General features: G+C 49.5%; 1 protein-coding gene across 1 annotated transcript; it reads right to left on the bottom strand.

Moving 5' to 3' along the window:
• Window positions 1-2,131: 2,131 nt before the first annotated feature.
• Spint2 (serine peptidase inhibitor, Kunitz type, 2) lies at window positions 2,132-12,182 on the bottom strand. The gene is made up of 7 exons (XM_013026192.1): window positions 12,113-12,182; window positions 10,082-10,252; window positions 5,994-6,050; window positions 4,938-4,991; window positions 4,301-4,462; window positions 4,010-4,048; window positions 2,132-2,671 (listed from the first exon to the last, which is right to left on the bottom strand). Exons 1-7 carry the CDS (start codon window positions 12,180-12,182, stop codon window positions 2,505-2,507), a joined length of 720 nt encoding a protein of 239 aa, XP_012881646.1. The 3' UTR covers window positions 2,132-2,504.
• Between the last annotated feature and the right edge of the window lie 2,843 nt (window positions 12,183-15,025).

Genomic DNA, 15,025 nt, shown 5'->3' with positions numbered 1-15,025 from the left:
TGGACTTTCCTGCCCGGGCTGGCTTTGAACCGCGATCCTCAGATCTCAGCCTCCTGAGTAGCTAGGATTACAGGCATGAGCCACCAGCGCCCGGCAATCCTTAGCTTTTTCAACACAGGTTGGTGTTCTATCACTTGAGCCACAACTCCACTTTTTTTTTTGGTTGGTCATGGGACTTGAACTCTTCAGCTCAAAGATAGTGCTCTACCACTTTAAGCCACAATGCCACTTCTGGTCTTCTGGTGGTTAATTGGAGATAAGAATCTCATGCACTTTCCTGCCCAAGCTGGCTTTGAACTGTGATCCTCAGATCTCAGCCTTCTGAGTATTTAAAATTACAGGTGTGATCAACCAGCACCTGGCTTCACAGCTCCACTTTTGAGTTTTTCTGCTCGTGCTGGTTTAGAGCTGAGCCTCCTGAGTAGCTAGTGTTCTAGGTGTGAGCTACTGGTGCCAGCTCAGTGTTTTGTTTTTGTTGTTGTTGGTCATAGGGCTTGAACTCAGGGCCTGAGTACTATCCTCAGCTTTTTCATTCAAGGCTAGTGCCCTACCAGTTTGAGTTTTCTGGTGGTTAATTGGAGATAAAAAGACAGAATTTCTGCCCTGGCTGGCTTCAAATCGCAATCCTCAGATAATAGCTCCTGAGTAGCTAGGATAAGAGGCATGGGCCACCAGCGCCTGGCTTCAGGTTCATTTTTCATCAGACAAAGTCTAGCACTGGCTTTCTACCACAACCAGTCTTGTCCAGGTTATGCATTTTCCAGCCCCTGAGCAAGAGGCCCTCCCCGACCCCATGTTGGCTCTAGTGAAGTTTTTCACCTGTGTGCCATTCCACTGTTTGTGAAGACACTTGGTCTCAGCATCACCAGGCCTCCAAGCAGCACAATGAGGCCAATGTGCAGACTACTGCACCTTGCCACATCCCAGGGGCCCCCACGACAGGCTGGAAGAAGCTAGGGCTAGCTCTCCATCCAAGAGTGACATGAGGGAGTTTGGACTACTCATCTTTTGCATGACTTGCCAGTCAGCAAAGGACCAAAAGACCAAAGGCATCCCCAGTGGAGACAGTTTGCGGCCACCCCAACACAAACCCTGCAGGGAAGGGCTGGGGCCACAGGCTCTGAAACTGGGTGATTGGACTTGGAAGGCTTCTGGCTCAACACCCAGGGGCAGGGCCCATACCCAGGAACATCTGGTGCAGAACTGGCAGGGCTGGTGTGTTGACAAATGGGTTGTTTTGCTTTTTTTTTTTTTTTTTTGGGTCCGGTCATGGGGCCCTAACTCTGGGCCTGGGCGCTGACCCTCAGCTCTTCAGCTCAAGGCTAGCGCTTTACCACTTGAGCCACAGCACCACTTCCGGCTTTTTTTTTCTTTTTGCTTATGTGGTGCTGAGGAATGGAACCCAGGGCCTCATGCATGCAAGTCAAGCACTCTACCACTGAGCCACCTTCCAGCCCCTTGTTTTGCTTTTTTAAGACAAAATCTTGCTATACATGGGAACTCCTGCTCGTCAGATCTGATGGCAGGCCTCGGCCCAACAGGCAGGTGGGAGAATGGTGGGGAAGCATCTGGGCCCACAGGCAACAGGGGCCGTGAGGGAGGCAGGGAAGGGCTTCCTGGCTACATGAAGCACCTGCAGCTTGCTTCTGAAGTCACGCCCTCAGGGTTTCTAGGAAGAGCTGAGGGAAGGACACAAGCTTTTTTGTTCCCAGGAGATTCCAAAGCCATGTTAGGAAGTGCCATGTCACACCTGGCTGCTTCTGGGAGCAGGGCCAGCCTCCTGAGTCCCTGAAACAGAGGAGTTGGGGCTGCCATCTGACCCCAATGGCGGATAGAAGTTCAGCCTCTGGAAGGGAACGGGACATTCACAGATGGACAGAAGGGCCAAGCCTACCCTATTCAGCATGGGCATGCAGGAGACGCAATGGAAGTCTCGAGAAGGCAATGAAGGTCTGCTGGGTGTACACCAGACGGCAAGGCTGAGCGCTGCTTGGCACAGTTACACTGTGAAGATGCAGAGGATGCTTCTCCTGGGCCTGAGTCAGAAGGGGCCGCTCACTACATGCTGTCCTGAGATAATCTTGCTAGAGTATAAATTAGTACCAGGGAAAGAGAAACCACATGCTAGAAGTTAGTTTAAAAGGACCTTTTTTTTTTTATTAAACTTGTAGCTCTCTTCTCTCAGAATCCTAATAAAAAAAATCCTTGTTTCTACTTTAAAAAACAAAACACAACACAACTTAAACAAATGAACAAGGGAAAATTATGGCGATGACTGCTGGGATGAGAAAGGAGACGCTGGGGCTCTCCACCTGGAGGACAGCAGCCACCAAGGTGGTGAATCAGCTTCCAGCAGAGCCACCAGGATTGGCAGGTGCCTTCCCTGCTGGCCTGCCACCTGGGTAACATGCAGCAAAGCCCTAATGATCTCACAGTTACTAGAAATCACTCTATTTAAAAGCACACGGTCCCCGCCCACCCACCCCATTCTGGTAGCAGAGCTGTCACAGGACATATGTGTTCTTCACCAGCTGCTCCTTGTCATCTGCAGTGCTCCAGACAGCTTGGAGTGCTTGCTCCTGCCTTCTTCGCGCCAGCCGGATCAGGCAGACCACAGAGGCTCCCAGGAGAACGATCAGGACCATCACAAACAGTCCCACCAGAACCACAGCTAAGGATGAGAGGAGATAGGTGAGAGGAGGAAGCACACAGCCACAGAGGGCCAGCAGGGAAGTAGAAGCATGACTCAAGTAGTACAACACTAGCCTTGAGCAAAAAAGCCTTATAAGAGAACTTGGGGCCTTGAGTTCAAAGTCCAGTTCCATATACATGTGCACACACACACACACACACACACATATACACACACAGAACAGACACAAACAGCTGGGCACCAGTGGCTCACACCTGGAATCCTAGCTACTCAGGAGGCTAAGAACTAAGGACAGTTTAAAGCCAGCCTGAGCACGAAAGTCTGTGAAACTCTTAGCTCCAATTAACCACTAAAAAGCCAGAAATGGAGCTGTGGCTCAAGTGGTAGAGCCCTAGCCTTGAGCAAAAGAAGCTTAGGGATAGTGCTTAGGCCCTGAGTTCAGGCCCCAGGACTGGCACCAAGAAATAAAAAAACAAAAACAAAAAAACATGTGTACTCATACTCCAATGATCTCTCACAAAAGCCCTGTACGGGAGTTCCAGGCCAACCAAACACAGGTGCAAAACGCTGACTTTGTGGGGGTGGGGTAGAAACATAAAACCCCAAAGGCACAGTACCCAGCAACAGAGAATGGATGAAGTCAGGGTGGAGTGAGGGACCCTGGTGCCTTAATTGTCCCCAGTGATCCCACTGGTCAGTTAGGGTGCTTTCTTCCTGAGTCCTGTGACTTTCCTGTAAAGGCACCTGGCTCCCCTCCTCCACACTTCACATCTCAGCCCAGCTCTGGGGCTATTCTCTGGCCAGCTCCACCCCCAGCCTAGGAAGCCAAGTTCCAGCTTCTAGAACAAGGCAGACTTGCAAGGCCAGGTATTAGCTCCTAGGCAGAAGAACAGGTCAAGAAGAAGCCAAACCAGTAAGGCAGGACTCAGGCTCAGAAATACCAATGGGAGGAAACAGCCTCCTCAGGCCGCACTGCTTGGGGCCTAGGCTCCAAATTTCTGCCAACCCTGACCAACTCTATAACCCACAGCAGTAAAGTTCCCTTCACTCAGGCCAGCCTCAGGCCCAGGCACCCAGGTCCACAGGCCTCCCGAAGAGGGCCTGTTTCCAGCCACACCCAGCCTAGGCGAGACTTGGGGGAATGCTTGACTCACACCTCCTAACCCAAGTACAGGGTGACACCCGGGGTAGTGGTTGGACAGTCATCTACTACATGTTGCAAGCTGTTGCCATTCTCCACCACAAAGCCACTTATACTTAAAGACAACACAGGCCTGCAGAAAACATGCCTGAATAGAGCTGAGTCAAAGATGGCAGACGATGGGCATATGGGAAGAGGGGTAAGAAGTTACTTACCTTTGCTGCCGGGGGTCAGGACAGGATACATCTGTTTGCCTGGAAGAAAACACATTCCTCCTTAGGAGGTCTGCCCATGGTCCTCCCCACTGCTGGGCCCCTTCAGACTCTCCCTAATCCTTGAGGCCTTCGCAGAAATTTTTCCTTTTTCCTGACAGACTGCATTACAGGCTTTCCAGGGGCTCCGAGGCTTTGTCCACTGCTGGGGTCCACAGGACAGCATCAGCCAGGCTCTGGCTCTAAGGAATGGAAAAGGGTTTAGGGTTGTGGGGTTCAGGGTCACACACTCACCAAAGCAGTGCTGCATACAGGCCTCCTGGGAGAGGTAGCTGTTCTTGTTGCCCCGACAACCGCCATAGATGAACTTATCACAGGAATTCTTCTCAGAATCAAAGTACCAGCGTGGGAAGGCGGCCCGGCAGGGCCCTGTGAAAGCCTTGGCTGCACAGTATTCTGGGAACAAGAGCAAGAGAGCCTGATAAGCAGCAATTAGCAGCTCCTACAGGAGATGGAGCAGTGGGCTGTGGTCCACAGAGATCCACTTCCCCTCCATTTGCCTGCCCCACATTTCCAGGCACTTCTGGGCAGCCATGACTGCAATCTGGGGACTATACTGTTCAGCCTGTTCCAGGTCCTGACTGAGCCCCTGTGAGACCCATCCCAGAACCCCTGCTCCATCTACAGATCCACGAGGCCTTGTGGCAGCAACCTGCCCACAGCTGCGGAGACGTGAGCCAGGGTAAGTCAGGAACCACATACTAGGCTGCCTGACTGGAGTCTTCTCCACTGGCAGTCAGCTTCCTAACACCCACTGAGGCCTGTCGTAACAATCCCAACCCCAGACAGCAAGCACCTGGAAAGCCAGCTCTAAATACCCCACCTGGTAAAAAAACAAAAACACAAAAACCCACATTTTTAAAAGTTCTACCTTCATAGTTGAAACTATCCTCGGAAAGGTCACTGGAATCCTGTCTTCTGGGAACTGAAACATAAATACCGGTGTCAGGAACAGTGACAGACACTGGACATGTCCTTGCAGGGCCCACAGAGGGATACAGGGTCACTTCAGGGAGGGGGTGTGTCCACCCCCTCCCTGGCCCCATGGCCTTTAGTAACCCCGAGGCCAGTCTCCTGCAACCTCATGCGTTACCTGGGAGCCACCCCACCATTTTCAGTGTCATCACAAGTTGCTCTTGTCTGTACTCACTGACACTGGGGCAGTTCTCTCCAGTATGAAACCACAGTCAGTTACCATTGGCCCCAGGGCTCTGATGACCTTGGACAGACTAGCAAGAGTGCACATGGGGCCTGGATTCCTGGCATAGTAAACCAGAAAGTAGCTCTAACTCTGGCAATCTGCAAGCCAGCCGACCCCTGGCAGCCAATGAATTCACAGAAGAGCCCTGCTATCAGAGTGGGTGGGCCTAGATACAACCAGAGTGTTGGCACTGGCCACCAGGGTCCACTTGGCCCTTGAGGGAGGTAGGGTGGAGTCCCTCCCTCCAGGCAGGGCAAGGCAGGGCAGGGTAGGGCAGGGCAAGGCAAGGCAAGGCAGGGCAGGGCAGGGTCTCTGCTGGGCCTGGCTCAGGGTGCACTCACCCAGGCTCCTGCCGCAGAGTCCCTTAAGCATAAAGAAGGAGCGGGGCAGCTGCTGTGAGCACTACAAAGCAAGCTAACACAAAGCTCGAGATCAAGGACTGAGGTGACAGGAAGGGTGGCAGGAGACAGAATTTAGCAGAGAGAGGGAGACCACAAGACAAGGACAATAGGTAACAATGGAGAGCCATGCAACAAGGGGCTGAGGCAGCAGGTGGCACTGCCAAAGTTGGAGCCGCTCCTGCCAGCTGGACAGGGAAAAGGCTCCCCTGTGTCAGAACTCTGGAGCCAGAAGTCGGCTGCCCATTGTTTACCCATTCTGAGCCAGCAGAAGCAAGACAGCTTTTATACTTCCTTCATTCCACCCTGGGTCTTTGGAAGAACCTACCACTTGGGACAGGGGATTCTGCTCCATTTCTGCTGGCGGCATGGCTGACAACGTTCTCTGCAAGGACAAGGGGGACACATAGTGAGTGACACAGTGTCCTCCAGGGCTGCCTGGAGGACAAAACTAGCAGACAGGTTGGTCAGGGTGGGTCCTGTGTGCCTTTCCACCAACTCCCATTTCTCCTTTCTGTGAGAACTTGAGCACACACGGGGACCACAAACCTACTTCCACATGGAAATGAGGAACAGAGATCAACTAAGACCATATCTGAGGATTCAACTGGAAGTCAGCTGCAGGGAATTTTTTTGGGGGGGAGGTGTCAGTCCTGGGGCTTCAACTCAAGGCCTGGGCACTGCTCCTGAGCTGCTTTTGCTCAAGGCTCTATGATTTGAGCCACAGCTCCACTTCTAGCTTTTTTCAGGGTAGTTTATTGGACTTTCCTGCCTGTGCTGGCTTCAAACCTTGATCCTCAGATCTCAGCCTCCTGAGTAGCTAGGATTACAGGCAGTAGCTACTGGCACCTGGCTTGGGAATTATTATTTAAGCCAGAGGGTTTCCAGGGCCGAATCATGTTTAATTGTATTGACTTATTTACAAATGTTAATGAATAACACAGTGTAAAAGTACCTAGTATCTCTGAATACACTGAAAATGGTTGAAATGGCACTGGGCATGGTGGCGCATTCCGTAGTTCCTGCTACTAGAAACGCTGAGATAGGAGGATTACTTTGAACCCACAATTTTGAGAACAGTCTAGGCAATATAGTAAGATCTTGTTATAAAATTTTAAAAGCATATGAATTTTAAAAAGGGGAAAGGGGGCTGGGAAGGTGGCTCAGTGGTAGAGTGCTTGCCTTGCATGTGTAAGGCCCTAGGTTCGATTCCTCGGCACCACATAAGCAGAAAAAGCCAGAAATGGCTCTGTGGCTCAAGTGGTAGAGCGCTAACCTTGAGCTGAAGAGCTGAGGGACAGCATAAGTCTGATCAAGGTACATTGTGTAGTAATAAAAACAAAGCTTATAATCTTCAGTTTCATATAGTATTTGTGTTTCTTTTTTTATATTTCATTTGAGGCAGGGTTTCCCTATGCTGCCCAGGCTGGCCTCAAACTCCTGGGTTTAAGGGAACCTCCTGTCCTCTTCCCCAGCTCCTGAGTAATTAAGTCACCTGCCACCAACCCCAGCCCAGGATGCATATTTGATCTCCACGAGCTAAGGGGGTGGGCAGAGAGGGCAGCTCCGAGGGAGTCCCAGGAGGCCTTGTGCAGAGGACCTGGGCTGGACTGACCTGACCTGATGTCATTCAATAGAAACTTCACCAACCAGCTCTCCCATCTCCACCAATCAACCCCCAGCAATCTGGCTAGGAAGTTGGCCCACATGGCCTACGGTGGAGGCACAGGGATGTGGCTGGTCCCCTGGGTGGTTCCAGTTCTCATTACAAATTAATAAGCCAGCGTCCTCCTCCCACAGGAGAGCTTGTCTGTCTAGAAGAGAATATGCTGTGCGACAAGCTGCAGAGATGAGGAGCTCAGGCACCTTCTGCTCTCCCCCAGGCTCCGGTGAATGCCCACACCCACAAAAGAGCTGCCCAGCTTTTGTGGCTGGGCTGCACTCTGGCCCACCTCCTGGGAGATGCAGAACCCGCCTTAGGTCCACTGTCTCATGCTCCTTTCCTCAACACTTCAACCCTCTTCCTGGGAGGATGAGAGAGCAGAGTAAAGCTGCTCATAGTTGATGATAAGAAACAAAAGTGAGCTGGGTGCCAGTGGCTCACACCTGTAATCCTAGCTACTCAGGAGACTGAGATCTGAGGATCCTGGTTCAAAGCCAGCCTGGAAAGGCTGTGAGACTCTTTATCTCCAACAAACCACCAGAAAACTGGAAGTGGCGCTGTGGCTCAAGTGGTAGAGCACTAGCCTTGAGCTGAACAGCTGAGGGACAGTGCTCAGCGCTACAACACACACACACACACACACACACACACACACACACACACACACACACACGTGGTGTTTTCTTCAGTTACACACACACACACACACACGTACGTGGTGTTTTCTTCAGTTGCCATCTCCTGACATTAATACCAGTTGTCTCACACACACACACATACATGGTGTTTTCTTCAGTTGCCATCTCCTGACATTAATACCAGTTGTTACCCAAAGGTGAAGGGCTAGCCTATACGAAGTCATAGCTGCCTCTCAGCTCTTCAAACTCTTGCAAAGGACAGGAAGACCTCTCCTTCAGACACTGGGTGACTGCCAGCCTCTTGTGACCACTGTGCTGCAGACCTGAGGCCACAGGGAGGTAGCTGTCCTTTCTTTATACACAACTTAAATGAGCTCATGTGATCACTGCAGAGTGCAAAGCCAGGGGGGTGAACAGACAGTCAACATACACCTCTAACCAGCACAGAGCCAGCATTTATCACCAAATTAGAAGAAAAAGAAAAGAAAAAAAAGGCCGGATTGTGGCTCACCCGTGTAATCCTAGAGACTCAGGAGGCTGAGATCTGAGGATTGCAGGTCAAAGCCAGCCCAGGCAGGAAAGTCCGTGAGACTCTTTTTTGTGTTGTTGTTGTTGGTAGTGGGGGTTGATCTCTGAGCCTGAGCCCTGTCCCTCAGCTCTTCAACTCAAGGCTAGTGCTCTACCACTTGAGCTACAGCACCACTTCTAGTTTTCTAGTGGTTTATTGGAGATAAGAGTCTCATGGACTTTCCTGCCCAGGCTGGCTTAGAACAGTGATCCTCAGATCTCAGCCTCCTGAGTAGCTAGGATTACAGGTGTGAGCCACTGGCGCCGGCTTTGTGAGACTCTTATCTCCAATTAACCACTAGAAAACTTGGAAGTGATGCAGTGGCTCAAGTGGTTAGAATGTTTGCCTTCAGCTGCAGAGCTCATCAGGGAGGGCGCCCAAGCCCAGAGTTCAAGCCCCATGACTAACAGCAGGTAGGCCCTGAGTTCCAGCCCTAGTACCAGTGCATGCATGACACCCCCCCAAAAAATTATCAAGACAAGTTGCATGAAGGCTGGGGGAGTATTAGCTCAGGTACAATCCACAAGGCCCTAGGTTCAATCCCTAGTGTAGGACAAAACACAAAAACAGAAAAGCTGCATAGAGTCCAATGCTAAGGACTGCCTGAGAGCCAGTGCCTCCCTGCCCCTTCCTGGCTGTGTCACGGGGGGCACACTGCTGTATCTTCAGATTTTATTTAAACTTTAAGGCTGTAGGAGTCAACATTTTTTCTTTTTCTTTTTGTTGTTGGTCGTGGGGCTTGAACTCTGGGCCTGGGCACTGGGCCTGGGCACTGTCCCTCAGCTCTGTCCCTTAGCTGAAGCTCAAGGCTAGTGCTCTAGCACTTGAACCACAGCACCACTTTCAGCTTTTTCTGTTTATGTGGTGCTGAGGAATCGAACCCAGGACCTCATGCATGCGAGGCAAGCATTCTACCATTGAGCCACCTTCCCAGCCCGAGTCAACATTCTCCTCTTCCCTTTTTCCTGTCCATGCTGGTGTCTGCCGCTGGTACTGTGTCCCCACATATCAACATCAATGTCACAACACAATTCCTCACAGGCCAGGGCTGGAGAAGCATGGATTCCAGTGCACATGGCTGGAGGGTAGCTCTTCTTTTTTTGTGTGTGTGGAGGGGGGGAAGAAAGGGGACGGGGTGTCTAAGACTTGAGACGAACTCAGTCTAATGCTTTTGCTCACTGGCTAGCACTCTACCAACTGAGCCACCCATAGAGCTAACTTGTAACTTTGAGAGCTTTTCACTTCATCTGTCCTATTATACCTCTGGGTACAAAGAACCCAGGAACAGGGCTGCCTGTGTGAGTGGATCAGGATATCATGGTTTCCTGGGCCAGGCTGGTGAGGCATCCGTGCTTACCAGTGTTCAAGGAGGGGAAAGGTTAGAAGAGATGGTGTTTCCATCCTCCTGCAGACATGCTGTTAAAGCACTGTGTGGCCATCAGGACCTGCTCACTGAACCCATTCAGTCTGCTTCCGAATCCCCCTACTTTCCCTGTAAAGAACCAGTACAAGGGGCAGCAACATCCCTTCCCAGACCACCATCTTACCTGTGATGCCAGCACATTTCTCAAGACACTCCTCCTTGCTCAGGAAATTATTGTCATTGCCCTCACAGCCTCCATACACAAATGGGTGGCAGGACCTGTCAGTGACATTGTACCACCACCTGGGGATAGAGGCCCGGCACCTCCCCACCACCTTGGTGACCAGGCAAGAGTCTGAAAGACAAAGCAGAAGTCATTCGCTACATTTATGTCATTGGCTGGGAATAATCTTGGACATGCAGGGTAGATTTGTGTTTCTGTTGGCAATGGGTATGAAATTAGGTATTTCTCAAAACTACTACACAATACACAATATACACAATAACCAGCACAGCAGAGAAGACATTCCGTACATCCTGCGGAGCAGAGTGGTGCATTCATGTATTCCAGCATGCTGAAGAGTAAAGTAAGGGAATGAGAAGAGTTCAAGGCCAGCCTATGTAGCGCTGTCTCAAATGACTGAAGGGGAAGAAGGAAGAGAAAGAGAAGAGAGGGAAGAAGATAAGAGAGGAAAGGAGGAAAAAGGAGAGGGGAGAAGGAGACATTCTGAAGCAGGAAGCTTTCATGTAAGAGCAACCATCCATAAAGTCAGTAGTTAGAGCATTCCTTGTCTGGGTGTTTCACAAGGATGAAATCATTCATCACCTGAGACAGGAAGTGGGTGAGTGGACACCTGGGGCTGACAATGGGGCTGGAAAGTAATTGCAAATGGACACAGGAGTCTGGGGAATGATGTCAATGTTCTAAAATTGCACTGTTGTGACAATTCTTAAAATGTTTAAAGAGAAGTATATTTAAAATAAGATTTTATGGTACACAAATTTTTAAAAAATAGTAAGGGCCAGGTACAGTGGCCCTTGCTGTATTCCTAGGTACTAGAGTAGGAACAGGAGGACCATCTGACAACAGGAGTTCAAAGTTAGCCTGAGCAACATAATGAGACCCTGTCTTTAAAAATAAATAAGTAAATAAAATATACAGGGCATGTTTTGCCTGGAAAAACATCAACCAGAACCAGGTGGCATACACCTGTGCCAGGAATTTTTTGACAATGTGCCAAAGGCCACAAAACATAGGATCAAGCAGGCCCAGAGTAAACAAACTGCTGGGGGTGGGGTCTGGCCTAAGCTAAGGCCATCTACAGCTGAAGGCAGCGCTGCTAATCAACCTAATGGAGAGACAAGATGGACAGGACCCTCCCGATCCAGGAAGGAAGGGCTGGAACAGTGACAGCCCCACCCTCATCCCATGCTCTGCCAAGATTAAAGTGCTGGCACCCCGGCCTCAGGTCCTGTTGGGCCTGCCTGGGAGAGCATTCTGTACAGACAGCTGCTCACATCTGCTAGGATTTGTCTCACACTAGCTTCACAGCTTAGGTTCAAGCAGCTTCTTTAAAGTTGCTAGATAAAAGAGGCCTTCACTGTCAGTGACAGTATGTATGGGCAAGATGGCAGACAAGGATCATAAATTGTTCTCACTGGGGGCTGGGAATGTGGCTTAGTGGTAGAGTGCTTGCTTAGCATGCATGAAGCCCTGGGTTCAATTCCTCACCACCATATAAACAGAAAAAGCCAGAAGTGGCACTGTGGCTAATGTGGTAGAGGGCCTTGAGCACCTGAGCAAAAGAAGCTCAGGGACAGTGCCCAAGCCCTGAGTTTAAGCCCCCAGATTGGCAAAACAAAACAAAACAAACAAAAAAAACACCAGGCACCGGGGCTCATGCCTATAACCCTAGCTACTCAGAAGACTGCAATCTGATGATCGCAGTTCAAAGCCAGCAATGCAGTGAAGTCCCCGTGAGACTCTTTTCTCCAATGAATCACCAGAAAATCTGAAATGGCACTGTGGCTCAAAGTGGCAGAGTGCTAGCCTTGAGCAAAAAAGCTCAGGGATTAGTGCCCAGTCCTGAGTTCAAGCCCCATGACCAACCAAAATACAAAAAAAAAAAAGAAGAAGAAAAAAGAAGAAGAAATGAGGGCAGACTGAGATAAAAATACAAAATATTTGCTTATTTCCTAACCTCTCACTTCCTACCTCCTTCAAGAGTGACACGAGGTCTGAAGTGCACATCACTTCCAATGGTCACAAAGTTAGCAGCCACCATCCAGGCTTGGGGTGACTAAAACCAGGCAAACAGCAGGGCTAGTATATGAAGCCACCTGACCTTTCATTCAGGGAACTTTGGAGCCAATACCAGGACCTTCAGAAGGTAAGAAAAATCTACATCAACGGCAGACAGTAGGAAAAGCCACAAAACTGAATTTTCTAAAGCCAAACCATTCCTGAGTCTCTACCACTGCCTGAGGCCACCCTCTTCACGACTCTGCAATGACTGTTTTCCCTCACACTTCTAGGACAGGTTAGTTGACCACAACAGACCCAAAGCACTGGCTACAGCTAGGGAATCTGGCTGGACATGCCTTCAGGAAATTATTCTTTAATGGTACTTCTATTACTAAATGATAAGGTGACTGCTCCTGAAAGCTAAGTGTCAAGTCCTTTTCTGTCATTGTTGGTCTTCATAGCAATCACAAACAACCACCAAACAACAACAGTTCTCTCTTCCACCCATGCGCTCTCCCCACCCCCACACTTCAATCCCATTCCTATGTTCACAAATGCCAAGATACAAAACTAAGAACATCCTATGCACTTTCAAAACACAGATAACCCAGAAAAATGCTGAAATTCCAATGCATTTACTTTCTTCCTTCCTTCCTTCCATTCTTTCTGTTGCTAGTCCTGGGGCTTGAACTCAGGGCCTGGGTACTGTCCTTCCTTGAGTTTTTTTTGCTTAAGGCTAACACTCTTACCACTTGAGCTACAGTGCCATTTCCGGCTTTTTCTTTCTTTTTTGTTGGTCGTGGGGTCTGAACTCTGGGCCTGAGCACTGTCCCTCAGCTCTTCAGCTCAAGGCTAGCGCTCTACCACTTGAGCCACAGTGCCATTTCCAGCTTTTTCTGTGTATGTGGTACTGAGTAATCGAACCCTGGGCTTCATGCGTGTTAGGCAAGCACTCTACCACTAAGCCACATTCCCACCCTCAAAATATTCACTTTCAAATGAGTTAAGAAAAAATGGACCAGAAATGGTTAAAAGCACCTATTATCTGAAATATGAACCTACAGTACAAAATCCAGGCAGGTATTTGAACTGACATTGTGAACCCAGGGGTCTGTGGGTGTGGGCAACAGGTTTCTCGAGTTCTTGGGTCACTGGAGGTTTAACAACCAGCTCTTCTTTACACTACCAGCTGCAATGACAGGTCTGCAGTCACCTTCTAACAAGGGCAATAGAGAAACTTTAGGCTCTGCCTGCCTTATGGGTATTAGACAGCAAAAAATTATTCTCTAAAAATGCATAATGGCATCTGTGCCTACTTTGAAAGTCAATTTTTGTGGCTCTTTTTTTTTTTTGGTCAATCATGGGGCTTGAACTCGGCCTGGGTGCTGCCCTCAGCTCTTCAGCTCAAGATGAGCACTCTACCACTTGAGTGACAGTGCCATTTCCAGTTTTCTAGTGGTTAGCTGGAGATAAGAGTCTCATGGACTTTCTTGCCTGAGCTGGCTTTGAACCCTGATCCTCAGATCTCAGCCTCCAGAAATAGCTAGGATTACAGGTGTGAGGCACCAGCACCTGGCGGCAAGTTATGCTTACAATGAGTGGTATAGGAGATGGAACCCTATACCTGCTAATCAAGTGCTCTTACAATAGAGCTACCTACTTTTTTTTTTTTTGTCATCAGTCATGGGGCTTGAACTCAGGGCCTAGGTGCTATCCCTGAGCTCTTTCACTCAAGGATAGCTCTCTAGACCACTCTGAGCCACAGGTTTTCTGGAAGTTAACTGGAGAGAAGAGTCTTACAGACTTCTGTTCCCAGGCTGGCTTTGAACCACAATCCTTGTATCTCAGCCTCCTGAGTAGCTAGGATTATAGGTGTGAGCCACCAGCACCTGGCTACATTTTTTAAAAAGCAGTACTAGGGTTTGAACTCAGAGTCCATACTTGCTAAGCAGTTACTCTACCACTTGAGCCATATTTCTAAGCCCTTTTTGCGCTATTTTTTAAAATAAGGACTCAATTTTTGCTCAGGCCAACCTGGACCATAATCCTAATTATGCTTCCTCATCTGAGATGGTAGGGGCACACCACAACACCCAGCTTTTCCTTTTTTTTTTTGGTTGGTCGTGAGGCCTGAACTCTAGGCCTGGGCACTGTCCCTCAGCTCTTCAGCTCAAGACTAGCACTCTACTAACTGAGCCACAGCACCACTTCTGGCTTTTTCTGCTTATGTGGTGCTAAGGAATCGAACCCAAGGCCTTGTGTTGCAAGGAAAGCACTCTACCACTGAGCCACCTTCCCAACCCTGCAGCTTTTCCTCTTGAGATGGGATTGCAAGAACTTTTTGCCTGGATTACAGGTACCAGGTGGAAGAAGATTGAAGAATTGTGAGTTAAGAGTCCAATCTGAAGCCGGGCGCTGGTGGCTCACGCCTGTAATCCTAGCTACTTAGGAGGCTGAGATCTGAGGATCAAGGTTCAAAGCCAGCCCGGGCAGGAAAGACCGTGAGACTCCTATCTCTAATAAACCACTAGAAAACCGGAAGTGGCGCTGTAGCTCAAGTGGTAGAGCGCTCGCCTTGAGCTAAAGAGCTGAGGGACAGCGCCCAGGCCCAGAGTTCAAGCCCCACGACCGACAAAAAATAAATAAATAAATAAATAAATAATAATAAAGAGTCCAATCTGAGCTACATAGAGACCTTGTCTCAAAAACAAGATGGGACTGAAAGGGGTGACATTGACTAAGATGCCTTGTATTCATTTACTACTTCTCCTGGGGGCATTGCTCAAGTGCTCAAGAGCACTAGTCTAGCATGGGTGAGGCCTGTAATTCAGCGACAGGCAGGAGGATCTCAAGTTGGAGACCAGTCTGGGTTGGCAAGACTAT

This window comes from Dipodomys ordii, unplaced genomic scaffold (genome assembly GCF_000151885.1).
Source record: "Dipodomys ordii isolate 6190 unplaced genomic scaffold, Dord_2.0 Scaffold92, whole genome shotgun sequence".
NCBI lineage: Eukaryota > Metazoa > Chordata > Mammalia > Rodentia > Heteromyidae > Dipodomys > Dipodomys ordii.
Note: the sequence above shows the minus strand (reverse complement) of the source record. Positions and strands in the feature narration are given on the sequence as shown.